The sequence below is a fragment of the Megachile rotundata genome, chromosome 1 (assembly GCF_050947335.1).
Source record: "Megachile rotundata isolate GNS110a chromosome 1, iyMegRotu1, whole genome shotgun sequence".
NCBI classification, from domain to species: Eukaryota; Metazoa; Arthropoda; class Insecta; order Hymenoptera; family Megachilidae; genus Megachile; species Megachile rotundata.
Window position 1 is genome coordinate 4819116 of NC_134983.1, and position 27157 is coordinate 4846272.

General features: G+C 28.0%; 3 protein-coding genes across 12 annotated transcripts in view; 1 reads left to right on the forward strand and 2 right to left on the reverse strand.

Moving 5' to 3' along the window:
• Positions 1–1424: 1424 nt before the first annotated feature.
• On the reverse strand, positions 1425–14140 carry LOC100878833 (uncharacterized). Of its 8 annotated transcripts, XM_076535814.1 has the most exons (14): positions 13278–14140; positions 12866–13027; positions 12568–12792; positions 12215–12334; positions 11789–11824; positions 10538–10649; positions 10334–10457; positions 10119–10254; positions 9372–9428; positions 8330–8455; positions 7997–8250; positions 7738–7925; positions 7364–7545; positions 1425–2254 (listed from the first exon to the last, which is right to left on the reverse strand). In XM_076535814.1, exons 1-14 carry the CDS (start codon positions 13303–13305, stop codon positions 2226–2228), a joined length of 1779 nt encoding a protein of 592 aa, XP_076391929.1. In that variant the 5' UTR covers positions 13306–14140; the 3' UTR covers positions 1425–2225. The 8 variants fall into 8 exon arrangements, with proteins under 8 accessions (XP_076391929.1, XP_076391918.1, XP_076391911.1 ...); XM_076535803.1 differs by lacking the exon at positions 1425–2254 and having other exon boundaries at positions 3968–7545; positions 13427–14140; XM_076535796.1 differs by lacking the exon at positions 1425–2254 and having other exon boundaries at positions 3968–7545; positions 13278–14137.
• Positions 14141–15111: 971 nt separating this feature from the next.
• Dlic (dynein light intermediate chain) lies at positions 15112–20955 on the forward strand. Of its 2 annotated transcripts, none has more exons than XM_076535830.1 (10): positions 15112–15289; positions 15471–15544; positions 16535–16651; positions 16726–16956; positions 17111–17321; positions 17433–17621; positions 17690–17804; positions 18080–18220; positions 18939–19092; positions 19186–20955. In XM_076535830.1, the coding sequence occupies exons 1-9, from the start codon at positions 15201–15203 to the stop codon at positions 19086–19088; spliced, it is 1317 nt and encodes a 438-aa protein (XP_076391945.1). In that variant the 5' UTR covers positions 15112–15200; the 3' UTR covers positions 19089–19092; positions 19186–20955. The 2 variants fall into 2 exon arrangements, with proteins under 2 accessions (XP_076391945.1, XP_012151343.1); XM_012295953.2 differs by having other exon boundaries at positions 15121–15289; positions 18080–18196.
• Positions 20956–21227: 272 nt separating this feature from the next.
• The window catches only part of LOC100879051 (E3 ubiquitin-protein ligase MIB1-like), a 350773-nt gene continuing 344843 nt past the window's right edge, over positions 21228–27157 (reverse strand). For both annotated transcript variants that reach the window (XM_076535848.1, XM_076535853.1), the window contains 2 exons: positions 26422–26576; positions 21228–25658 (listed from right to left, as the gene is read on the reverse strand). In XM_076535848.1, coding sequence (XP_076391963.1) covers positions 25518–25658; positions 26422–26576 — 296 coding nt within the window. In that variant the 3' untranslated portion in view covers positions 21228–25517. The remainder of the gene's footprint in view (positions 25659–26421; positions 26577–27157) is intronic.

Sequence of the window (27157 nt, forward strand, 5' to 3'; positions counted from 1 at the left end):
CTTGTAAGCTTGACGAATCATATCAAATGTCTCCTTAGCAGATTTATTTAGCTTAACGCAAAATTTAATGGCACAACGCTGCTCGACGGTTCGTTGCATCTTGAATCTCGACGCGAACGTTAAATACACTTCCACTTCAAGCACAATATAAACAAAACAAATGGTGGAATACAAATGAACCTAGATTTCTATTATACATAACAACCTCCCGCATCGATCTAGTCAATAGAGATTGCTCCCTGACCTTCCAATTTAGTAGAAAAAAATTAGTCCCGATACTTATTGGACAAACCCTGTATAACGAAATTGGAAGTTTATGTAGTTAATATGAGGGCTAAAAATGTCCGAGTTACCGTAAAATTCCGCGTGTGATTTTTGCGAGGCTTCAAGCCGAAGAAAGAAGAGGCTATATGCTGAAGAGCCTCGGCAAAAGTTTGTCAAAGAAGAGGGGAACTATTAATGGCTGTCCATCCGAGGAGAGAGAGTCATTATGTCATTATGCTCGCAATTATTTTTTTGTTTCATGTTTTATTTTAAACAATACAAAGAGTATCGTCAAACGCGTTTTGCTCGAATTTTGACGAACTCACGATCATTGATCCACAATTATATTTCGAGTTTTGAGATTCTTACATTCCTTCGTGATTTTATTTTCATTGTGATTCTTCTTTTCCGATAATTTCATTTCAAATACAGAAAAATTTCATACCTTTCCCCGCAATTTCGAATTAATTTTAAGTTACTTTTAAATTGCATTTAAGATTATTACATAAAGTATGTAGTATCTAAAATAATCACCATGTTCATTCGATTGATTTCTATGAATTATATTGAATAGAAAACGTCGAATAAGATACTATAAAACATTGTAGTTTACATGAATGCATGTGTGAAATAGATACAAAACCTGAATACATTATTGAACATTCATCTTACATCCCTTATACCGAGGGATGTGTACATTAATTTTATATTTTTTTTAAGTACTTGGGAGTGTGAACGGACAGTGTAAAAATTTTTCGTTACAATACGTGATAAACGATTTTTGCAATTTGTAAGTTCAAATAACAACATTAAGATTCATTATAATATTCTACGTGTATATTTAAGTGAAAAATAATAAAAAGGTATACTGGTTTAAAGTTTTTGTATAAAGGTTTTAAAGTATACTCAGTAACGGTTTACGTCCATCAGTTCTTACCTTCTTCCACTAGATGGTTAAGCATTTTAAGTCCCATAAAATGAAATTTAAAAAATTGTTGAATATAGAACTTCTAACTGACCATAAACTCATTTTTCTTGTTTTATTGTGTCTGCTATAATATTAGGGATTATTGATTGGTATTTCCCTAGGGATATTGAGAATCAGATTGATCCCTCCCCCAAACTACCATCCATTATTTTAATAATTGATTAAAGAAGTATTTTATCTTATTAATTTAATCACTTAAAATTGTACAGAAATTTAATTTACATAAGAACTACAACACAACGTCATACACAAAATATATTATAGTAATAAACAGGAACAATGAACCTTTATTTATTGAAATCACTTTGTGGAGTTGAAATTTCATAAAGATCTTACTACACGAGGTTCATAATAAAAGATTTCTTCACTTATACAAATTAAAAATAATACATTTGCATAATTATTACAAAATGATGTCATACAAAAACATTTACGTGGTCTATTTATTGAGAATTAGAAATTTTATTTTAAAATATAAATTGTGTTTCATTGTCATTCTTTCGTCCAATGGGGAAAAAAGATATCTATATAAAAATATATGTATATTTCAACAGAAAGAAATAAATAATTCAATTAAAAAAAAAAGAAAATAATTTGCATTTCTCTCAATTGGCAAAAATTGTTTGTAAATTGTGTTTAATAAAACTATTGTTTTCAATCTTAATAAATATACCACGTATTACAAATGTTTACAAATTATGGACGTTGAAACAAAATCATTCTTGAAGAAAAAATTTTCTCCTTAAACGAAATTACATGCTGCTGTTTGCTTTATACTGAATTTTTTCTAATAAGACTTTGTTTCTCTCTTTTTTTTGTATACCATACTAACGATCTATTTCGTAACAGAATCGAATGTTAGGGAACTGATTCATTTCTACCATAGCTCTTTCTACGTATATTTTTTCCTTACTTCCCGCAGAAAAGCCCAGATATTATCACAGTTTCTCTTCCGCGATAAAGTAACTTACAATTAGACACAACACTTTGTTTTCTTATCCCCTGTAAACATTACAATTCTAATAAAACGCTACTAATCATGGGAACTACCAAAACATTCACCAAAATTATCGTTATTTTTATAATTATTACTCGATTAAATTAAGCTTGCTGTTTTTTCTCTAGGATTGACTTAAACATACAAAATTTATTTGAAAAACTCAATTACATATTAACAGAAACTTAATTACATACTATTTTATTTTCGAATGAAGTAATAAATATATTAGCTCTTTTCCGTATACTATCATCACACATCGATATATTTTCCCAAAATCAATAAAACTAATATTTTAATTCTGAAGTAAAATATTGAGATGCGTTATAATAGAATTGAATTTAGTTCCAATTTAACGAAATAACAGAAGAAAATTATTATATAGAGGAAAACGTTTTGGTGGCATCCATTTTGTTAACCAGACAATATTTAAGCTTAAGAAGATCTAGTATCAAGACGAATTGTTCTATTGGCCGGAAGACTACTTGAGTACAAGCATAAAGAAGCATAAATTGTTACTTCCGAAACTTTGAAACTCTTTTCGACTCTCATTAAAGTCTAACAGTGTTTGAATACATTCATCTGTTACTAAACTAGAATGATATTATTTTCCATATTAGAAATAGCATGAAATATTCGTAACGAATGTACAAAATATCAGCTTCTACTGGACAAAATTGAAATTCATTACTATTATATATTCATTACAAAAGTTAAATAAATGTTATTGAACACGTTCGTTAGAACTTTGCATATCCACGAAACAGATAAAACTTGTTTCACATTCTAACAAAACACAGATGTAATTATAATGTATAAATAGCAGAATTCATTGAAAGATAATTTATTTTGAATTTTATATTTAAAAAAGTTCATATAAATGCTTATAGCGAACGTGTTAAATACAAAATAGTTGGACATAGATATGTGCTTATACGTATATGCTACCAACTAAAAGTTTGGAAACACCTGTTTATCAAATTTTTCAATAATAATGCATATAATGACTTAAAACATATGGTTAAGGTATGTGTAACATTTATAGAAACAGAAAATAAGTGACAAAAATAATAGAAAGTGTTTCAAAATCAAGCACTTTTTTACAAATTTTATTAAGGACATATCTTACCTCTATAAATATAAGTCCAAAATGTATTCACTTTCAAAAGTTTCTGTCTTGTTTTCACCCATAAAAAGTTTATTACAAAAACGTTACCATAAATTGCAAAACACATACTTACAAGATTGGATCTTGACTTTCATAATTACAATCAAAATTATTATGTCTTCGCTCATAAAATGATGCTTTCAGATTTAAGCAATAAATTTACTTAAGTTTCAAAACTGTTTTCATGTAAAGCAGTGTGATAATCTAATCTCCAGTTTATTATTCAACACCTCTTTAAAATAGTTATTACAGAGCAGTAAATAAAGAATATAAAAATTTAAAGGTTCAAATTTGGCATCCCTACTTGTTAATAACTGAATGCTTAATAACCAGCATAGAAACAACCTCACAAATCAAAATTTACATTACGTACAGAACATACATCACTATAAGATTTACATTAGTCATGTACAATCATTATCCATAATCCATTTGGTTATACTAGCAATGTTAAAATGCTCTAAAACTATAAAAAGTTGAACTAACATTGAGAATTTTATACATTATAAAAAAAATGAAAAAAGAAAACGGTTTTAATAAAGCTGCTGAATTTAATAAAAATTGTTTATTTTTTCTAAAAGATCCCTGTGATCTATTATTTGTACAGTGGTTCCAAACTTTTGGCAGGCATTGATTACTTAACAGTACAGGCTACATGTAAACTGGACAGGAAACACAATAGTGCGACTAGCGTTTAAAGCGCGCAATATTAACACAATTCTATATAAATGCATAAGTTTGGAAGCTTAAAGCTCGAAAGCTTCGTTTAAACATAACAACAAAGTTCATTCGTGCCATAAATAATGTTTAGGCCTTAAAAAGTAGGAATCTGTTATCAGTTTTCAGATAAATTGAACTTAAAAGATTCGCCACATAATAAAACTTATCTGTATAATCGAATTTTTATATATTATAATTATATATTAAATATTTTAAATAACTGTATATCTGTATTTACGTATTCGTGTGTCTGTATTCCATAATATATATGTATATTATATGATATTCATTCTCTATATAGAATTTGAAAAATGTGCTTCTACGCAACAAGTGATTTTTTTTTCATTGATTAATTTGAGGTCTTATCACTCTCCTTTTTTTTCTACACTGGGTTTTCATCTAATAAATCAATACTATACATGCAGGGTGCTCACCAGTCTCGAGACAAAAATCATTAAGTATAAAAAATTATCTATTTCGACCAACATCCAGCAAAAAATTCTTTCAATTAATAGTCAACTTAAACTTTTTAAACAGAAATAAATTATCAATAATAATTATGCTGGTGATAATCAAGATATAACAACGATAAGGTGTTATACATGAAAGTTAAAACACTTTTCACATTTTATTGAATTTTTTGCTATTTGTTTGCTTGAAATAGAAATACAATTATATGAAATATTATTTTAAGAAAATTAACATGATTCATTGTTATATTTGTTGAACACCCTGTTTATTTAAAACAATAAAAACTAAATAACATTCTTGAAATGACAATTTTTAGGTGTGTTATAACTCATAAAATATAAATGTCTTCAAATAACAAATAAATAAATAAATAAAGATTTTTTTAGTGACAGTCAATGACACCCTTTAAATTTGTATCCAGTTTGAATTCTAAGATTTTTATGCTGTTAACAATGCATGTGTACTTATGCCTATATACTACTCCTCTACTTATTTAGATTTATGCTCGATTCTGATAGTTGAATGTCACTTAAATATGTAGAGTTCTCATATGCTACCCTGTGCTTTAGAATCTATAAAGACGTTGAAATGCGAGGAAGTTACGTTTTAAAAGGTTCTTTAACAAACCTTGGATGTATTGAATTTCTTTTCCTTTTCTCTAATAAGGTTCTTCAAACGTTTGAATATTCGCGTTGACATTTTAAAAGAGGCAATACAATTCAGTAATATTTTGGTCTGTTGTTCTGGCAACGCGATATCACTCTAAAAGATAAAGTAAAGTATTGATAAGAAATAATGTTCAATTTCTAATGCAATTTACTTCTAATTTAATTGTGTGATAACAATTAAAAGTTAATAACTTGACTTATGAAGTATCTTTAGCTCATTTATCTTTTAGAGAAATCCCCGTTGCATTTCCATCAACCAAATATGTTGAACACATTGGCACTTGAATTAATTAATTTTAATTCATTGTATAATTTCTAATGTATTTGGTATGTATACTACTGTTCAAAGTTTTAATTGCACTTATTATGAAGAAAGCAAAACTACAATTTACATAAAAATTATGTACAATAAAACACATAAAAAAATAACTATGGAACTTTAATAAGTTCAAACAACTGCATATTAACATTTTTTCTGGTTCTATACTAGCTGTATGAAAAAGAACACATTACTAAACAATTAGGAAATACAGATAGTTATAAATTACTTTTTTGGTAATGGTGCCCTCCAAACTGAGCTTTGTGTCAGCATTTTTATATGTAAAGATAATATCCACAATTTTTCTTAAGTTTGTATATAAATTGCTGCACTTATATTTTAGAGTTACTAAAGTTGAACCTTTTACTTTCAGCATTTAACAGAAAAAGAAAATAGCCGTACTTAGAAACACTCTTTATGCTATTTTTGTTTCTAAAAGAACAATCAAACCTTTGAACAGTGTGATTTATATGTACTTTTTTTGCTCACCAAATTCTGTGGATATACACATTTATAAACCACGAATAAAGTCGGCAACTCTGTATGAAACGGCAATATACTCTGATAAACATGTAATATTTACTATGACAATGTTTTAACGATATATTGATTGCGCTTCAATAAATACTGCCAAATGTACTTTCTGCCTTCAATATTAGATATCACATTCTACAATTAAATTGTGTTGCTGACTACACCAAGGCTTCGTTTAAAGCTTTTCATGGTTCCTCTATCTATTTTATTTCGGATCCCGTCCGATAAAATTTGATATTTGAGGTTCTCATTATTACAATAATTAAACTACATAATTATTACGAAAATTAGAATCTCTTATTTTATGAAATGCTTGATTTGTTATGTAATAGACTTTTAAAGAATCTACGCGCGTGCGGTGTAGAATTAAAATGGCACCGGTCTTAGGATCACTAAACTGATTTTTCTTATACATTAATTTCTCAACTTCATACTTAAGCAATATTAAAGAATTATGGTCACGATAGTACAAGGTGCATATAAATAATCCTATAAAACTGTTAAAACTCATATAAAATCAATAATAGCAAAAATCGGTATAAATATTATATTAACAGCTTTGAAAAAGTAGATATACATACTTCAGAAATGTAAAGATTGTAAAAATGTTCTCCAAATTGCTGTCTCAAAATGAATTATTATCCGTTAGATTTTAGATGTATGATTTTTGAGCGATACAGAAACGATTTTGAAAGCCTGAGCGCAGTGTATTATTGATTCTCATCGTTTGAAGAGTCATTCGTACTAACCTACAATTTCCTTAATTAATTAAAATGCACTTGGTGCATCTTACATTTCGACTATCATAAATTTCAGTCAGAATCATACTTTCTGATAATCATAAGACAAATGATTACGTTATGTCTCATTTTCAATGCGACATATAATTAGACACAAAAAATGAAACTGTATTGTTCATCGAATACTTATTGTATAACGTTTGCGTTTCCTTTTAAATGCGTTGATTTAAACTACGATTATTTCAATCGATAAAAATAGTTGGTCCACCTTGTGTTGAAAAGATACACAAAATAAAAATGCGAAAATGTAGTACTACTTTACGTACAACATACTATGTGGAATGAAAGGAAAACAAATGCTAGAAAACTAAGGTATTACACATTAGTGGGTGGATCCATAGCGTAAATGATAGATTTCATTACGCTAGCAGCAGCTAGCGATGCATAAGGCTGCCATTCTTTTGTACGGGAGCCATCTTTGTAATCAGAAATACCTCGAATAACGGCGAAACTTTCACGGCAGTTACCCAAAATACTTTCAACCACGGCATCCATTTCTGCATCAAATGCGAGAGCGCCAAAACGAGTCGCAAATTTCTGTCGAAGTTGATCATCACGAGAAATATGTCTACCAGACGCCACCGGTGCTAAATGAATGCGTGGACACCCGTCCGTTCTAAAATAAGAAAGCATTTAGTTTTGTATGATTAAAAATACATCAGTTCTGCAAATGTATTATTTATAATTGATGAGTTTGTATTTTTAATGATTCAAAACATATTGATAACTAATGCCGTGTAAAGTTTTAAATAATTAGTAATTCATAAATATTTAATGTAAATATTATTGTAAAAGGAAGCGTAATAACCTTTTATTTACAGTATCCGAAGGTGCAGTAGGATGTGCAACTTCAATAACATCTCGTTCACCAATAGCCATGTACAATTTATCAGATTCTGGTGAAGGTGCTTTAAAATCATGTTCTGTTTGATTACTTAAAACATCTAAACCTTCTTTCAGGTACGTTTGCCATGTAGGATTTGGTTCATTCTCCGACTGAAAATTGCAGTTCATAAGTAATTGTTTTAAATTTCTCTATTAAATTTTTAGCGGAGAAAGAAACTTACTTGGTCTCTAAGATTAGCAGCAATTTCTTGAAGATATAAATTTGGTGGGCAGTAATCTTTGGTTTCAAAATGATAATCGCCACTTTCGTTCGTCTTTGCGCTTTCACAATAAACATAGATGTACTTTTTATTAAGAGGAGCAGGGTATGAAATAACTACGTCACCGAGCCGTACATGTTTATTGTAATCTGTATAATGTGGCACACCACCACCGATTCCGGTTAGAAAAACGAAATCCACTTTTTGAAATGTGCCTAGAAATATATTAATTATTTAAACCTGAAGCTTATTACAAACAGTATTAGTAATCATAAAAAAGTATTTAAATATTACCTAATAATCTAGTAGTTGTATTTCCTGCAGCAGTCATTGCTTCTCTTGTATGACCTACGGTTGGTAATTTTGTACATACAATTCTGTGTGCGCCAATATTACCTAATGTATAAACATTTGATTCACCTATAACAAAAATTATCTTGTGTTAAATAATACAAAGTTTATGCTGCTGAACATTCTGAAATTTGTGTATGGTACAAGTGCATTGTGCTGCTATCAATAGACTGGTATCAAATATGTGTTATATGTGATTAAATTTATTAAAAACAAATCATTCCAAATAGATGCAACTGTGTTCAGATACCATTATCAGATATGCAATTATATTTATCAATTAAATGTCTATGAGTATATCAAATAATTGTATTTCTTTTATTTTTGTATAAATTTATAGATATCTACATGATTGTTTAATATATTTCATATCTACTTCTGCATATTCAAAGAGAGAGATATACAGTGCAAAATTATTGTTATATTTTGAATAAAAATTGTATGCAATAAAATATTAATAACATAATAATATTACGTGACTATGTTAGAAGTAAAAAATTTGGAACATCTTCATATTTTGTATTATTAACTATTTTCCTGTGTAAGAATAAAAATAATGATTATAAAAAGTTAGTGCTAGTCATAAGTAATATGAATGATTTTTATAAAATGAAAACATATAAAATAACACATAAACAAAAGACATGAGAACAGCAGACGTAATTTATGATGATGTTTAACCATGCCCGCTTAACGTGTACATGTGTGCGATAGACAATATAATTCACTAGCATTGCTGAAAGAGTAAATGTTTTAAATATGGGAACATGATATATGAGATGATGTTTTGAACATTTCCATTGTAACATAAAAAAACATTGTTTTTGCCATAAAACAAATAATATTTAAAGTACTCCTATTAATGTACATTTTTTTACAGCACGACGGCTTTGCAACGTTTTTCAAAAACAAGCAATTGGCAAGCTATAACGTTAGACGACATTGAAACAAAAAAAAAAGGAAACTATATTACAGACTACTTTACCGAAACGGCATGTCACTCGCGGTAGTCCGTCTGTCGCATCAGGTGAACTTGCCGTACCTAAAGTTTCATGCGTAGTGAAATATATGTTCCCAATACTTTTAATGCTTTTACCATCGATAACCACGCGATATTAACACTTTACTGGCCGAATAGTTATGTAAACAATGTGGGTAAAAGGCCAGTTCATTTTATCAAAAATTGACAGAAAATAACTGTTGCTTCGAATTTTCAAATATCTTATAGTTATAGAGATAAAACCAACTGATAAATAACTAAATATACCAGGTATCTCTAGTTTTCTCCGTAATAATATAGTGTTAATGGTAGTTTTAACGGTAGACATATCAAATGACGCCACCGTGGCGTCATCCGCCAATAAAGTGTTACAATTAATATATTATTTTGTACACATTGTAAAGTACGATAACTATTTTTCAATACTAAATTGAGTCCCTTCAAGTCTTTTACAAATACTTCAAATTATTACACTAACTATGATAAAAACTGAATGAAATTAATAAAAAAATGTAATCGAAGTAATGTTAATATCACTAATAAAATATTCTATTACTGCAAGATATAATAATATCGTGTTCTATGCTAGTTTGTAATGTACGAAAAAAATTTTCATTGATAACTCTAAAATAAATTACTATTTTGTTTTTTTTTTTATGATGGACATTAATTCAGAAATCAATAGTAAAGGAAAAAGAGTAATTATCGAACAATAATAAGAATATATCTTACCAACAGTTGTATAACGGACAATCGTCTCTTTGTTTTCAATCATCGCATCAACCGCTAATTTTTCGCAATACCGTGCAGTAATAATAGCTATGGTTGGCTGTTTTGCACTTGCCATAGCTGGCATTTGTTTTACGACCTAATAAATTAATAACAAAATAATTTTCTATGACGATAATTAATTCTAAAAGTAATTAAAATATACCAACAAAACTTACTTGAACTTTAGTATCTTGGTGTACAACTCTAGTGAAAGCTCCATGTTCCATTGCTTTAACAACACCCTTTTCTTGTAATTCTTTTAATTTTATTTCAACAGCAGAAGGATCCCACCCATGTTCTCTATAATAATCATTATGATAAGTGAAATTCTCATTTTCGAGTCTAAAGTATTCATGAAAAAATGAATCTTAAAATTATACCTTGCCATATCAGCTACTGTTACTGGATTTGGATAAGCAGATTCTATAAGTTCTAAAACTTTTTCCAATGTCAGTTCAACTACTTGACCCATAACTGTTTCATCTGTAGACACTATTGAAAAAAAAAAGAAGTAAAAGTTATTAAATACGTCGATCTACGATAAATAAATTATATCTGATTAATTTCAAATAACAAAATATGTTTGATGAATAAATAACTACAATATATGTAACTGTATGTAATACATGATCTGTATCTACCATATTGTATGCATATGGTAAAGAACTACTTTCAGTTTGGAATAAAAAGGTAACTTGTAATACTAATGCCTTTTGTAGTATTACTGACACAGAAATTACGTATACGTTTCTCATAAGGTTCTAACCATGAGAATAAGGTAAAACCTTTAAATGGATGCAATAGCGCTGTGCTAAATTTTAAAATGGTAATAAAGTCACTGCAAAGTTTATACTAGATCTATTAAAAATAAATTTTATAAGAGATAATACGAAATTTTAATTTTTTAACTTATAATAGGGACTTATTAAATATCAAATGATATTATATTATTCATACAATTAGTTGTATGGGTTACAATTATGTACTTCATTAGATAAAAAAAGTAATACTGCATTTGTAATCATGCATTTAAAAAACAAGCACCATATACTTCATAAATAAGACACATATAACTAAAAAACAAATGATCGAAAATAAAATATTTCGTTCTATTTAATGAACAAAAGTGAAAAAAAATCAATTATAAATTTTGATCATAAGTTTCATTTTTCGTTTATAATTACTATAAATTTCAGTTTTAGTTGTTGACTTTAAATAAAGCAAATAATAAATATTCAAACTTTGTGTTATTATATAATGCAAAAGCTAGAGAGCATGTGTTAAGCCAATGTTGTTATGGTTACTACTTTGTTGTGTGAAGCGGTAATATATTTACCGGTCAACATAAGAGAATGCGGCTATTTTTGTAACTGATTATATTCTTTTTTTAACTGTATCCTGTACACTGACCTTTTATTTTTAAATATACATTATCTATTATTTTGTATTTCAAATAAAAAGTTTGCAAGGAAAGAAATTATTTTATACAATTTCTGACCGGCAAATATTGAACTGTTATCATTTTCGAACAATAGCCTGCATATAAAAAACTATATAAACATAAACAAATTATGATAAAGAATGCAATTGTTTTCAACATCTCCAACCTGATTTCCAAATAATTTTCTTACATGGAAGTAGTGTGAATTGTATGTGACCAGTATCAGCTGTGAATAACAGAGATTAAAAACAACATTTTTATTTGATATGAGAAGAATTATACAACATGCATAAGAAACTCTTCACAAGTAGTATGATCAATACAAATTTTAAGTGTGCATTTCCTTCAGTTGTAATGTACACTTGAGACACACTCCTCCAATATCTTTCAATCAAGAACCATTTAGTTCAATGAGTCTAATCAAATAAATCTTGATGCTACTCCCTACTTGAGGGTTATTTCATTAAAATGGGAAGAAATGTACATTATTAAGTAATAAAACCAACAACTAAAATTAAATTTTGATGTACAATTAATTTTCAATTATCTATCAATATAGCTTTAAAAAAAATTAATTTAATGTAACTGTATTGGAATAGAAAGGGATAATACTTACATGGTCTAGTTGGAAGAGTGATTGGTTCTTCAAGCTGTTTCAACTCTACTTCTATCTTTTTAATAGTAATGTATTTATGCAACATTAATTTCATTATCTTTTTTATAAATCCGACATAATCTGTAAAAAGAAAACATTCTTTACTATAATCATTATTTTTATATGAAAATAAAAGTATCAAATCCAATTTTAACTAGTTTCAAAGCTAACAGTATACAGAAATTATTTCTTCTGTACAATAACAATATTTATTAATACTAAATTATTATGAAGATGTTAACTAATTATAATACACAATGAGAACATTTCTTCGATATCATGCAATGAATCAAATATTTTTAGTATTTTTTTACCTCGTGGAAATTCTTGTGGACTGACTAATTCTCTGAAGAATTCTTGTGCTACAGCAGGATGTTCATTCTCTGGCAGTGTATCCAAAAACCAAAACTGAAGAGTTCTGGATTCCTGTGTATGCTTTCCAGTTTGGGCACTCACCAAAAATACTCTGAATTGTAAACAAAGATGTGCTGGATGAACTTCACCATTTGAGACTGAAAAAAATGTTTCACCATTTGAAACTATAAAATCAATTCATTATACATTGACAATAATTTCACATATATAGAATATGTATAAAACACATATATGTACCAGAAACTGCTTGTTTATTAATAACTATTCCTTTGTGATCCCCTCCAGCTATGTGAACATTGTTTTCATTTCCATTTTCTGCTGGTGGTTCTAAAACTTGCCTTTCTATTATAAGCGTTGTAGAATTCGCAGTTTTGCATTTTGGAGTCATAACAATATGTTCTATATAAAAAAAAATCAATTATAATATATAATATATTGTAACCATGCATTAAAAAAAATAACAATAAAATTACATAGAAATTTAAACATGACAAACATATAAACTTTTATCATTAATTCTAATACAATATTGTAACATATGTTAATCAAAATATACAAAAGAGTATTACATGATATTAAATTTTATTTTTAAATAAAAATTTTACTTTGTAAAAAGTGAAAATTATTAAATGAATTTTTATATATCAACCTGTCTTTTTATCATCCATCTCGGTCATTTTTTTTTCTTATCTGATATTTTTATTTTGATAAGTATCTTTCTTAAGATTTCAACAAATAAAAAATATGTAATAATAGTGTCACTGGAGTTCAATGAGAATGTACTATAAGCTCACACACTTGTCTGTACAACTAACGACGGTCGGTCTTCTACTGTGCGAGTTTTTAACCGTCTTTCGTTACTGTCCCACCACAGAGCTGGTTGTGCGCGCCTGTCAAAATGAGAACTCTATGTAACCTCTTTACTCGGTTCGATTATCATTTCCTCACGTAAACAGGGCGAGAGTAATTATTAATGAGTGGCGCATAACAGAAGAATGCACACTATGTATTGATACAGAAAATAGGCGACGCTCAGCAATCGATTTGAACACTATCTTTAAAACAATTATCGATCGAAATAGTGACACATGACACCGCCCTACGCCATACTTATATTTAAGTATGACGTGTATATTTAAATTACGTCATCCATGTTTTTATGAACGAAAGGATGCATCAGAACTGTTAGGTTGTGACGTCAACATTCATCATTATACAGTTATATGAATGTATGGTTAGAGTGTATGTATTATCCTGGTGTAACCACTCAATGTTGAAAACCCGAAACAGTCTATCCATAGAAAGAGAGAGTATGTGGCTCGTAAGGGGAGGTTTTTCAGGTTTTTAATCGAAGAGCCGCATCCGAGAGAGGAAGATTACTTTGGTCTCCAGCTACGTCTTAACGAACCGAAGAATAAAAAATACATGCTTTTTTATTTTGATTCGTTTTCATATTTAATGGGTCAAACTTCTTGCACATAGAAGTGTCAATTAAGTGTTAATTTAAATGTTTTGTACATGACAACGAAATCTTTCTAAACGAAATCAATTGCAAAAGCAAAGTCATAAGAATAGATGAAAAAACAATTTGCTTAATTCGATTGAACTATTGTATGGAGCTGAATTACCTGCAAATATAATAAAAATTATACAAAAGGACGTCTAATAAAGTAAAAGTCAAGTTGAAAGATATGAAAAAATATATATTACACGTTAATAGATACATAAGTTAACGCGTTTTTATATCTGTTTGAAATAAAATGCTTGAGGGGACAGTTATTCCTAAATGCATGTTAGTCTATCAGACACATTTGAAACTTTGTTTTTAATTCATATTATTTATTTGTATAAAGTCTAACATTCAATTTGAATGAAATCGCAACTTTGCAAGAACATACGACGGTAATCATACTTGATGAAGTGGCAATTCATACGATACAGGAAAAAAAGAGAGGAGAATTGAATAACTCTTTTTTTTCTATCAATGTTGTACATAACTGCATCTGAATATTTACAGGGGAATAATAACTTAGACCAGTTAGTATATGCAAATTGCATGAGTGTGTAAAACCATGCCCGTATGAGGAAGGAAAATTTCGCGCAACTCGGCTAACTTCAGAAGGTTTGTTTCCATTCTCTAGTTGTCCCACTATGAATGCTCTTTCGACTCGGTCATATACATGATGGGAAAAAATATGTGAATAAGGAAGAGAGCTGATGATATAGAATATATATAAAATAAACAATCACTAAGTATATACGCTTGGTGCATGCGTATGACTTTTGATTAGCAAGCATACTCGACCGAGGAGAGCCGACATGCGCGGAACGAATGTATGTTCGACAAACTGGTCGATCGACAAATAAATATATTGTTTCGTTGACCAGGCTATTAAATATATAATTCTAGTCTACGACATTGCTTGTCATGAACTAAGTATGTAATATATGCAAACATAAGTTAGAAAATTCAAAATATTATTCAAAAGTTCTGTTTCGAGTGAAGTCTACTACAAGTCGCAGCAACTATTGCGCTCAATCGATAGTATATTTCATTTCTGTCAAATGAATAATGGCAGCAACGGCGATTGATAGTATGATGATGCAAAGTAATGGGTTTCAGTCAAAAAAGAAAGAAGAGGTAGAGAATGACAATTTATGGTACGTTTGAAGAATTCGTTTTTATAAACGTTTTGATATAAAATATATAGATACTTAGAAGCTATCCGTAGCATATGAATGTTTTGACATACATTTCATATGCCATGGATTACTCATAAAAAATATATAATTCTTAAGTCATTGATTTAGTACTCAATCTTGTATTATTTTTTTTATATAGGTCTTCTATTTTGGCAGAAGTACAAAATAGTGGTAACAACAAATTACCATCAAACAAGAACATCCTTGTTTTAGGTAAATTGAAATCGTTGCTTTGTTTGATTAATATAGGTTTGAATAATACAGAGTAAATATAAATGTAAAGTGTATGGACATTGTATCATATATACGACTCTTCATCTGGCTTTTGTTAATCATATTTTAGTTACCAATTCATAGTGGATAAAATAAGTACATGGATACCCTTTAAAACATAATAACTCTTCTAAAGTTGGACCAAATGACACGAACTGCAAATTTCATCCAAATAGTTTAATACGGAAACAAACGGCAAGCATCAGAATTTATAAGAGACTTTGTTAAGACCTAAGATGATCAATGCGTATTACTAATATTTTAATGTTCTTTGTATTTGTTGATATTCTATTAACAATAAGAACAAGATGTATTGGAACCAGTGTTTCGTCAAAATATATGAATGTAATTAGATAGTCTGTGGTATTTCGCACTTTATGCTAAATCAGTAAAAAATTGGTCACATCAGCATTGTTCTCAAAGGTAAATTGGACGAACGGAACATTTACTTTGTCACTTATAACACGAATGTGGTTCATATAACAACTTTTTTACTTTTGTGCATAGAATGCACTGACAATCTTTGTCCAGAAAAATTATAGGCATCATGTGTTTTGATTGCCTATGCTCTCCAACAGATTTGTTACAGTTATAAGCTGAAATATTGAGTTTTTGTGACTTTGAACTATTTGAAACTTACAGCCATATTAACCAATTCTAATGAAATTTTCAAGTATTCAAATAATTTTAATTATAGACTCAGACATAAAATTTTAAGAAGTGATTTACTATTTTCTTTGTAATTCTGAATAATTGCAATTAACTTGAAACAACAAAAGCACATCACCTAGAAAACTAATAGTTTTTGTGTTTAAAAAAATTTCTAGTTCTTTGGTATAATTTAGAAAAAAATTTATTATGTTTTTTTAAAGAGTATCCATATACGTTTGGTATTTATTGTATATATAAACATATAGAATTATATTGCAGGTGATAATGAAAGTGGAAAAACAACGCTTATTGCTAAATTGCAAGGTGTAGAAGATCCTAAAAAAGGTTCTGGTTTAGAGTTTGCATACATTGATGTGAGGGATGATTACAGAGATGGTGATAATATATTCGATTTTCATTCCTACTTTTAAAACATAATATGAGGTTACTGAAGTAAATTATTTATTCAGATCAAACTAGGTTATCTGTATGGGTATTAGATGGTGATCCTGGTCATGCAAATCTTTTAAGATTTGCATTGAACGCAGAGAGGTTTCCACATACTCTTGTAATGTTGGTAGCTGCAATGACTACTCCATGGGCTATTCTTGATCAACTTCAATCTTGGGCTGCACTTTTAGGAGATCATATTGACAAACTACCCTTAGACAATGATACTAGGCAACGATGTAGACAATTTAGTAAGTCTTTTTAATACATAGTTTTCTATAATTAGATTAGTACTTCCTTTTGTCGAAATTATCTTAGTACTGATCGCATCATATAATTAGGTCTAAATAATTTTATGTGAATGCAACAGGTTTTTTTAAAAGAAAAATATGTACATGTGTTTAGATATAAAAAAATGGCAGGATTATACAGAACCTGGAGATGAATTAGATCCTGGTAGTCCCTTAAGGCGTACTAGTCGTAATTTAGATGATGAAGCGATTGATAATTTACCATTACCAGAAGGAGTACTTACGACAAATTTAGGCCTCGATGTTGTTGTTGTTATAACAAAAACCGATTATATGTCTACTCTTGAGAAAGAGCATGATTACAAGTAAGATTAAAAAAATAAATTCTAAAAAGTGATACAAATATAATTTTTAATAACTACTAATGGCTTAATATGCTTATATAGAAATTGAAATGTTCAACTATTTTTTTATAGGGACGAACATTTTGATTTTATGCAACAGTGGATAAGACGATTTTGCTTACAGTATGGAGCAGGATTGTTCTATACATCCGCTAAGGAAGACAAAAATTGTGATTTGCTTTATAAATATCTTACACATAGAATATATTCACTACCATTTAGAACACCTGCTTTAGTTGTTGAAAAAGATGCTGTTCTAATGTATGTAAATTATATAAATTAGAAATTTATAGATTTTCAATGCATTCTTACTCTCTTTTTAATTACAGTCCTGCTGGTTGGGATAATATGAAAAAGATTAGTATTTTACATGAAAATTTACAGTCAATGAAACCAGATGACTATTACCGAGATATTATTGCACAGCCACCAATAAATAGAAAAGTATACAAACTATATTTTGTTAAATATAAATTAACGCATTTAGCCTGTGAGGTTTCCAAGATATTGAGAACCTAAAATGGCAACACGACTAAGGATCGCATATTGAGTTTCGTTTTAAGGTTCTATTTCAACACATTGCGTAAATCCAAACGACGGATTCGCCGAATTTGATGTCTTAAGTCTTGAGACATTATCAAGGCTGAATGTGTTAAGGAAGAATGACTAGCTTAACTAAATTTTATGTTATGGTATTTTAATATATTTGTGTTAACTAGTGTGTGGCTAGGGAGGTGGAAATTCAAGCAGAAGGAGAACAAATTTTCTTGGCTAAACAGCAAGCTGCGTTACTAGGATTGAAAGATCCAACACGGTCTCCCACAACTAGGAACCAGGCAAGCACTGGACCGGTTATTCAGGTTATACCATTTATAATTGGAGCATGCTTCTCATGTTGAGTGCAATGAATTAATAATCATTCAGCATTGAATGATAGTGAACGTTTTTGTGGCTAATTTATACATCAATATCATGTGTGCAGGCGACCATATTTTCACCTTATAACTAATACCTTGTCATTAAAATCATCTTATTATGGTGTTTTTAGTACCCCAGAAAGATTTTTTTCGATGTATATTAATGTTCAAAGTGAATGTTGCTTATTATATTATGGAATGTAATTACTTCAAACATGGTATTCACATTTCATGATCAGTTTGTTGTATATGTTATTAGGGCCATTTAATGTGTCCTTCATGTTAATATTAATTCATTCAGATAAATTCATGCATTGCTTATTATCTAATTTTAGTTTTTAGCTTCAATTATACAGTTACAAAATATCTCATTTATATTATGCGCTCTTACACTTTAGGATCTATGTTGATTATCAATGTCAGTATGTGTACTGAATTAGATTAGTATAGATAGGAAATACATTCGCATACATGATTTTTTGATATTATTTGTGTCATTCAACATGAAATATGTATTTTATTGTTTAATAATTCATTGAACAAGATCGCTATGTGCTTTTTATAGATAACAATCAAAAGCATGGTCTAATCTATGTGGTATGATCTATTATTGATATGATAGGAAATTAAGTTTCGCAAATATTAAACATTTTTCGTATAGGTGGCATCGCCAAATAAAAAGTTAGACCTCAAAGGTACTGGTGCCACACAATCTGGAGAAGGTGTTTTAGCTAACTTTTTCAACTCACTTCTTCACAAAAAGACTGGAACTCCAGGATCACCGGGTAGTTTCGGCACGAGTCCCATTTAAATTGGTAAATATTATGATACAATGAAGTTTCGATGTATCACGAGGTTCTGTAATTACAAAATAAAAGTTATTTGTACTTTTTCTTTTTTACTTCTAGATTCAACACCAGTAAACAAGGCAACCCCGCGCGTAATGGTAAAGTCGTGAAATTATTGAACCATCTTATTTAAAGTAATTTAGAACTATAACTAATCTTACTAAAAAAAATCCCTCCTTCCAACTTAAATTCATTATGTGAATGTTAACAAAAATATTTCTTCTTTGCGACTCATTTGTTAAATTATAAGCTGTTCATGTAAGTATGCAAATAAAATTTTAAGAATAGTTCTCACAGTGATAACATATATTTCATGATTTTAATTACATAGTTGGTTGTATTTTAAATGAATACATTAATGTTATTAGGCTGCCTTTATATTTGTAAGAATGATGTAGTTATACTTGTATAATAACTTGCAATTAGAGTAATTTACTAGTTTATGTTGATTTAGATCAATCAATTTCTCCTCATTATATTCTGTGCCACATTTTGTGGTTTAAAACAGTTTCACAATTTAATATGCAATTAAAATACTCGTAAATAATAACAGTAATATGATTAGCAATGAAATTGAATTTATAAAATAAATTTATAAAATAAATTGTGCAAAGCACAAATATGTAGCCAATTTCGTTTTAAAAAGTGCAGTTTCAATTTTAGACTTGTATGTATTTATAAAATATTGTTAACACTATCATATGGTTAAAAGCACAATAGTGTAACATGAAAAGTTATAAAATAATTTTTTTAAATAATTTTTTTTTAGATTATATTATATATCTTTTATTTATAAATATTTGCACAGGCTCCAGTATCATGATTTTATGGTAATGGGGTAACTATTACGGAATAAACTGTTTATAGTGAATGTGCAATAATGAATTCATTGTAGTTTGAAATGAGTCGCAAAGAGTTAGATTTACCAAAGTCAGTTTAAACGAATTAAGAAAATTAACGCAGAACAAAGGAAAACAATAAATATGCGTTACACGATTTACTAGCAGCCTTACTGTGTTTAACTAAATATCAATAACGATGCAAAATAAAACTTAGAGAATTATTAAATTAATGTAATTAACTATTTAATGTAATAATATATTCTGATTATGGTTACGCACATGCTACATCTTGTTATAGTAAATTATTTAGCAATCGTTCATCGAAGATGAGAAGATTTTTTACTGTGTTTGAATAAGTATTTTGTTTTTTCTATCGAGCAGCTTTATGCAAAGTATGTCACATAATCGATCCATTTTAAATAACTCCTAAAGTAACTGTTATACTTTAAGAAATAGAATTCGTAGATTATTTCAAAAACAATTTCAGCATCATATGTTTTCTTCGATATTATGCAACTTTTGCATGAGATACTCTTTTGTAGGTGTTTAGAAGTTGTTCAAGGTGGATAAGTTATGTGATTTAGCTTGTACATATGGTTCTGCTCTTATTAATGAAAATTGGCTAAATAATTCTTGTATTCGGTCTAAGTTACGAAGTGCCGTTATTATACCATAAATGAATTTAACGAATGCGTGAAATAGAATTTTATACCAGTGTCGTTGAAGTTTAGACAAGATTTCTTATCCAAAGACACGGGATTGTCTTTGGTTTTAAGAATGTAATTTGGTGTGAACTTGGAGTGTTTGCGAGTGAACGAGCGAATTTGGAATAAATGAGTGAAAGTTTAACACATTGTAATTTCTTTGTCAAGTATCAAGAGGACTTGATGTAAAAAACGAGAGTTTGTAAATTTAGTTATCATAACTGTGGCTTTCTATATATGAAGCAACTGATACTCTTAATCAAAAATAAATAATTTTTCATAAATGCAAGTTTTATTATTACATGGTATTCCATTTGTATGTATGTATTTGAATTTTCAATGCTTTTGATGTTGCATACTTTATTCTTCATTAAAGAGATAGAGAAGTTAAAAGCATGAAAATTTTTATAACTTACTTAATTTTTGCGTATTGTTACTCCTTAATGTTTCGCAATTTATTCATTAATAGGGGAAATTATTAATTTATACGAAAGGAAAATTAGTCCCACAGTCCTTTTTTCAATACATATGGGGTTATATAAAGAATTACTATTCGTTGTCAGGTTGAACAAGTGCGTTTATTATTGTAATTTCATTGAATACAATCAAGACAGTTACTTAAACCTGTGACAAAACAGTACAGATGATACTACATACAAATTGCTACAATCAAAATATTTGCATTATAATTTTATTTAACCAAAGATATGGACAATACAATGGGATTTCTGATCAAATACAACTGGAAATTTTTGAGCGAAGTAACAAACAAAAAAAGGAAGCACTGAAAGAAGAATAAAAATACAAGTAATTATATTTCGTATAATATTATCATTTTATGTCTAGTTAAATTTCATATCCCATTGTAATGTTATCAATGCGTTTACAATTATTTATTAAATATTGTATATTAATATTTTTAAACACAATATTGTACAGAAATACTATGAAACAGGAATGGTTTTAAACCTATACATTGCTTTAATTAATATTTTGTATTAGATATATCTTTTTTAAGACTGCAAATTAGTGAATAATTAATATAAAAAATACTACAACTATAATCTATTTATTACATTATGGGTATAATTAAATACTGGAGCAACCGTTGCTACAAATCTTTAATTATTTGTGCTTTAATATTTATCATGAATTTGTAACTATGTTTTTATTCTTATAAATCCAATCTTATTTCTACTTTTTTTTCTAAATCGATTAATATGCCTTATTAATTTTATTTTTTATATGGTTTATATTCGATAAAAAAAACAATTATACGTGACTTAAACTCGCAAAATATAGAATCTTAAATTAGAATTGAATGATTCATACATTTCAATTATTCATCTACCTATATTGAATGTCGCTAATAAAAGTCCTATTTTAAATATAATAATTGGCTTGCAAAAATTTCTATAAAAATGGGTTGTAAATGGAAGAGCAATGGATAAAGCGTTAAATGGTATTCGAAACAAAAATACAAAATGAAGGTCAACTTCTATGCAAGATTATAATTTTTATGCATTAATTTCTACGAGTAAACTGATTATTGTGAATTAAAGCGTTCAATATAAGTCAAATTTGATATTAAAAAAATGTTGATTAGTAAACATGATTGATTGTTACTGATCATTGGAAGCTATAATTTTTAGCAAAAATGTAAAAAAAAGTATTTAAAGAATTAATTATAAAAATACACTTTTACACAAAAGAGAGAATAAAATAGCATATATAAACTGTTAAATGCTAATTTTATAATCACAAAAATTTTGCCTGATATTTATGTAGATCCATATCGAATGTGCTAGGTTGATGATAAAAGCCATATTCGTGTTTAGCTCACATATTTAACAAAAATAACAAAAAGGGAAAGTTAAATGGTTTAACGAGTTCTATTTCTGCATAGCCATATTATAGTAAAATATATTAATGTCCAATATTTAGAATGACTAATATACAGTTTTATATTTAACATTAAACAGGAGATGATTTAAATCTTGCATAAATTTCTTTTCTCAATATTTTGTTCCATTATTAATCATACAGTGATAAGAAAGTTCGGTTTGTACACAAAAAAATATAGATTTCATTAAAATAAGAATATGTCAAAATTTTACAAATATGAAAAAAACATAATTGACTTGCTTATAGAAGTCGTTAAATCTTTGAATATTTTGCGTTTAATCTAAGTGTTTCATGGTCTATTCTGTACAATTAGTGAGCAATATTCGTCTGTATATTTTTTTTAAGAATGACTTGTACATAATATATATGTATAATTACAAATATAAGTTAATATGCAAAAAAAATACAATATCTTCCATAAATCAGCAGAATTACTGAATTGATTTTCATGAAATATTTATTACCTTTTCAAAACTTTGCTTTCCTGTTTTTTCATTATAAAGAAAATTGATATTGATTGAGTTACTCATTATGTAGCAAGACAAGAAAAGCTGTTCTTATTTCATAATGTATAAACAACTGTCCAATATATAAATAAAAGATCTTGAATTGTAACAATTATAACAACAGTTCTTGATATTTTTATAATCAAACATTCAAAGATAAATTGGTAATATTCTATGATTTGTAAAACTAATTGGCACTATCCACTGTTATTATGAACATTTAGGCTACAGTTATAGCGGAAGCAATTTTTGACAAACTAGCATTTTGATAAATGGATAAATTCGTGTCAGAGTAATTACACTACACTATTTGTCAGAAAACGCATACACTATACTATAGCCTTAGATTTTAAACAGTATAAAAATTTATGAGGTTCCAGGTAGGGAAATGGTGGCGTCATTATTTACATAATTGGGAGAGAATGATGGTGCTCACAATACTAATTAAAACACTTGCGGGACAAGAAAAATCATAGACCTCAAAAATTGATATTTTTTTGATTACTATCGCACAAAAAGAATTATACAAATTTCATAAGAGTATAATATTATAAAATACAAGCTATGATTATGACACAATACAAATAACAAAAATAAGAGGCATATAAAAACTGGAATATTTGTTGTTTAACCTTAGAAAGACTAAGAGAGGTAATTTATACTAAGAAAATATAGAAAACATGTAACTTTGAAAAAATTGTCACCAAAATTTATTTTTACTTATAATGTTTAGGATGAGTACTGAAGAAATGGTTCTGATTTAGGAGTAATACAAATGCAATATTATTTAGGAATTATGTACAGGCTTCCGTCTTTCTACGGTTAATTAAATTGATAAAATAAAACCAAAGTGTGCAAATAAAATAATTACATATGCATATATATAGTATCAGTATTTTTGAACGAGGTTTTTCAACTTAATGAAAATTCATTATCATCGGAATTAAGAATATTTGCAGTTCTTTGTTTCAGAGTAAAGAAAGCAAAAGTTTTATAAAAGGTTTCGTTGATTTGATACAATGAAAAATTACATTTTACATATTATTATTCATGTTTAAGCATCCATTTATACATAGTTATCGTGTGTACAAAGTTTTCTTATTGTTCGAAATAATAAAACGTATAATAAAATTAAGTAATGTTAAATGGAGTATTTTATGATGCATGTATCGATTTTGGAAGTAATGGCGTTTTAATTTCGAAATTTTATATTTTCAGGTTTAAATATCCTCAAATTTTGAAATGCTTAAGTTTTTAAATTTCTAAGTCTTTAAATTTTCAAATTCCCAAATTTCTAAATCCTCAAATTACCAAATCCCCAAATTTCTTGAATATCCTTTCCAAAATATCCAAATCTCCCAACTTTTCAAATAGCTAAATCTCAAAAGTTTTCAAATTGCCAAATTTTTCGAACACTCAAATCACTTAAATTATTCAATTTGTGATTTATATATGTATAGTTAGTACAGTTTTCTTATTTATGTAGTTACATTGAATACACCTTGTATATAAATTATGTATAAATGAATTCTAAACAATAATTGTGCGTACAAAAGTGTACTGCAGAGACAGAAATACCATGATTGTTCGGAACAGTTAGTATATCTGACAATCAATAATAATATTATGTATAATTACTAGAAGACAATGATTATTTTCGCTACCGAATTAAATCGAACAAATTCGCAAAGAAAATAACAAAGTATATAATCAGATCGTTTAGGACTTCGCTACATTGCAAATCGATTATTATTTTTCTATCTCGCAAAATAATAATCTATTTTATTTAACCAATTTATAATCGCGTTGTATATGTTGAACTGAAGTTATAAGTATTCGTTGAGAAACGAAACTGTTTTTTAGATTATTTTCTTTCAAAAAGGAATAAGTAAATATTGTGATGATTTTCATACTGTCGTTTTACCGTATTTGCTTTATATTTTTATCATATTGTTTATTACTTTATCAATTACAAAATTAAAGGCAACAGTTTATATCTTGATAAAAATAATTTTAATATTAGAACAATTTTATTTATAAATTTCTATTTGATGCAAGTACTATGATAGTAGACTTACAGCTGTTCTCAAAATACAAAAGTAAAAAAAGAAATACGTATATGAATTATTACGACAAACATTGAATGTATTTTAGGAATAAAATAATGAAATTGAATGAATGAATATACTTCAACATATGCATGTTTGTCGGGAGGAATGATATATTTAGATATATAATTGTACATATATGTAGTTATATAAGAGTATATACGTAGATATATACATACTGATTTATTTTCAATATTGAGAGATACGAAATTCAATACTTTTTTGATAAATATCATTGCAGCTATTGAATGAAAACAATATTTAATTATTCCTTTATCATTATTCTTTCTAACGTAAAACTTCAGCTCGGCAATCAGTTTCCTAGATTTAATAGAGCAAAATTCGCTTGTCTACCGCTTTTCGACATATCGGACACTCTGACATCCGGTCTCCGCACATTTGACAGGTTCCGTGGCCGCACAGGAATATCATGTTCTTCAAGCGATCCAGGCAAACTGGACACATGGTCTGTAAAAGAGTACATAAGGAAAATTAGTCGTTTAAATTTGTCTATTTGAACGTATTTACTAGTTTATCTATTAGCATCGACGAACCATACATGTAGAAATGACAATTCAACACGTTAATCAATTGTATTAATTATAGTTATATACATCGTAATATAATACCTGATAATATTTACATATTTTTAAAGATGATAACTATTTTTTTAATTTAATACTTCAATTTAGCGTTTCAAGGTAGTAGCGTGATTTTATAGTAAACTTTTGTTATATTGCAACATTTATGGCTGTGGCCAGAACTGATGTCGAAAATTTCTGAACTTTCATGTTTGGGAATTAAATAATTAGGAATACTGAATATTGAATATTCAATATTTAATTCAATATTGAATTAAATTATTAATTGAATTTAATTATATATTGAATATCCAATATAGAATATTTAAAGTTTGTTAATTTGAAACTTCGAATATTGATACATTTTTCGGTTTGAATGTTTTTAAATTCCTCACTTGACTAATTTACGAATTCCCAAACCCCTCACATTCCAACTAATAAATTTCTGCATTATCTAGTTATTTAAAATTAGAAAATTCAAAAATATGTAAGCTTGTAGGCTTCTAAGTTTTTCAATTTAAAAATTCAGAATTATATTTTTTGCTGTTCGTATTTCTATTAATAATAATTGTTAGATTTACTGCATTCTTAAGTACATTTTTACCGTGGCAATCAATGCGTACAAAAGCAAAACAAATTTTGATACGTACTTGTTCTTTGATATCTTGAAGTTGCTGTTGAAGTTTCTGTATATCACTGTGAGATGTATCTCGGCTGCCATTGTTCATCAAAAGAGCTTCTCCTCCTCCGCTATTCTGTTGAACCGATTCCTCTTCAGCGTCATTCTTCACGTCTGATATTGTACCTTTTTGTACAAAAAATAATTTAAGTAAACAGGAGAATGAATTTCATGTTATAACAATGAAAAGATTAATGTAAATTATTAGATACAAAAATGTATCTATTATTAAATACAGAATATCTTATAACTTGATGCACTGATGCACAATGAAATTATGTATTAAGAACTGACTGTATTAAAATTAAGAGATACTTGAATCATTCTTTTGTCTTATTAAAGATCACTAAAAATGATAAAGTCTTTATGATTTTCAATTTATTGATTATTTATATTGGGAGAATAAAAATTATTTGAACAGATATTTTTAGAACATCTGTATCCTGTATGAAATAGTGCCTAATACGAAATACCAGAATATCTTAATAAATAAGTAGCAAAGTCTATCTGTGGCCGTGTAAAATATTTGAGCTTCTGTCGAAAGTATATCACCGAATGTGAAGCATTGTTTCATAACGCTTAAGTTTTTAAAAAGTCAAATATTTTAATGTTTTTAGAGAAAGTAAGTTATAAAATATTATTGTTGTATAACTTATCATCAAACATGTTTATTTAGAGTGTTCAAAAATAGTTTATCATCAAATCTT

Coding starts and splice junctions, on each gene's coding strand:
- LOC100878833 (XM_076535796.1), bottom strand. CDS start 13,305: ATGACCGAGATGGATGATAAAAAGACAG. Junction 8,251..8,329: donor TACAACTACTAGATTATTAG/GTAATATTTAAA, acceptor ATATATTTCTAG/GCACATTTCAAAAAGTGGAT. Junction 7,926..7,996: donor CTGCTAATCTTAGAGACCAA/GTAAGTTTCTTT, acceptor TGCAATTTTCAG/TCGGAGAATGAACCAAATCC.
- Dlic (XM_076535830.1), top strand. CDS start 15,201: ATGGCAGCAACGGCGATTGATAGTATGATGATGCAAAGTAATGGGTTT. Junction 15,545..16,534: donor CAAGAACATCCTTGTTTTAG/GTAAATTGAAAT, acceptor ATTATATTGCAG/GTGATAATGAAAGTGGAAAA. Junction 17,805..18,079: donor AGCCACCAATAAATAGAAAA/GTATACAAACTA, acceptor TGTGTTAACTAG/TGTGTGGCTAGGGAGGTGGA.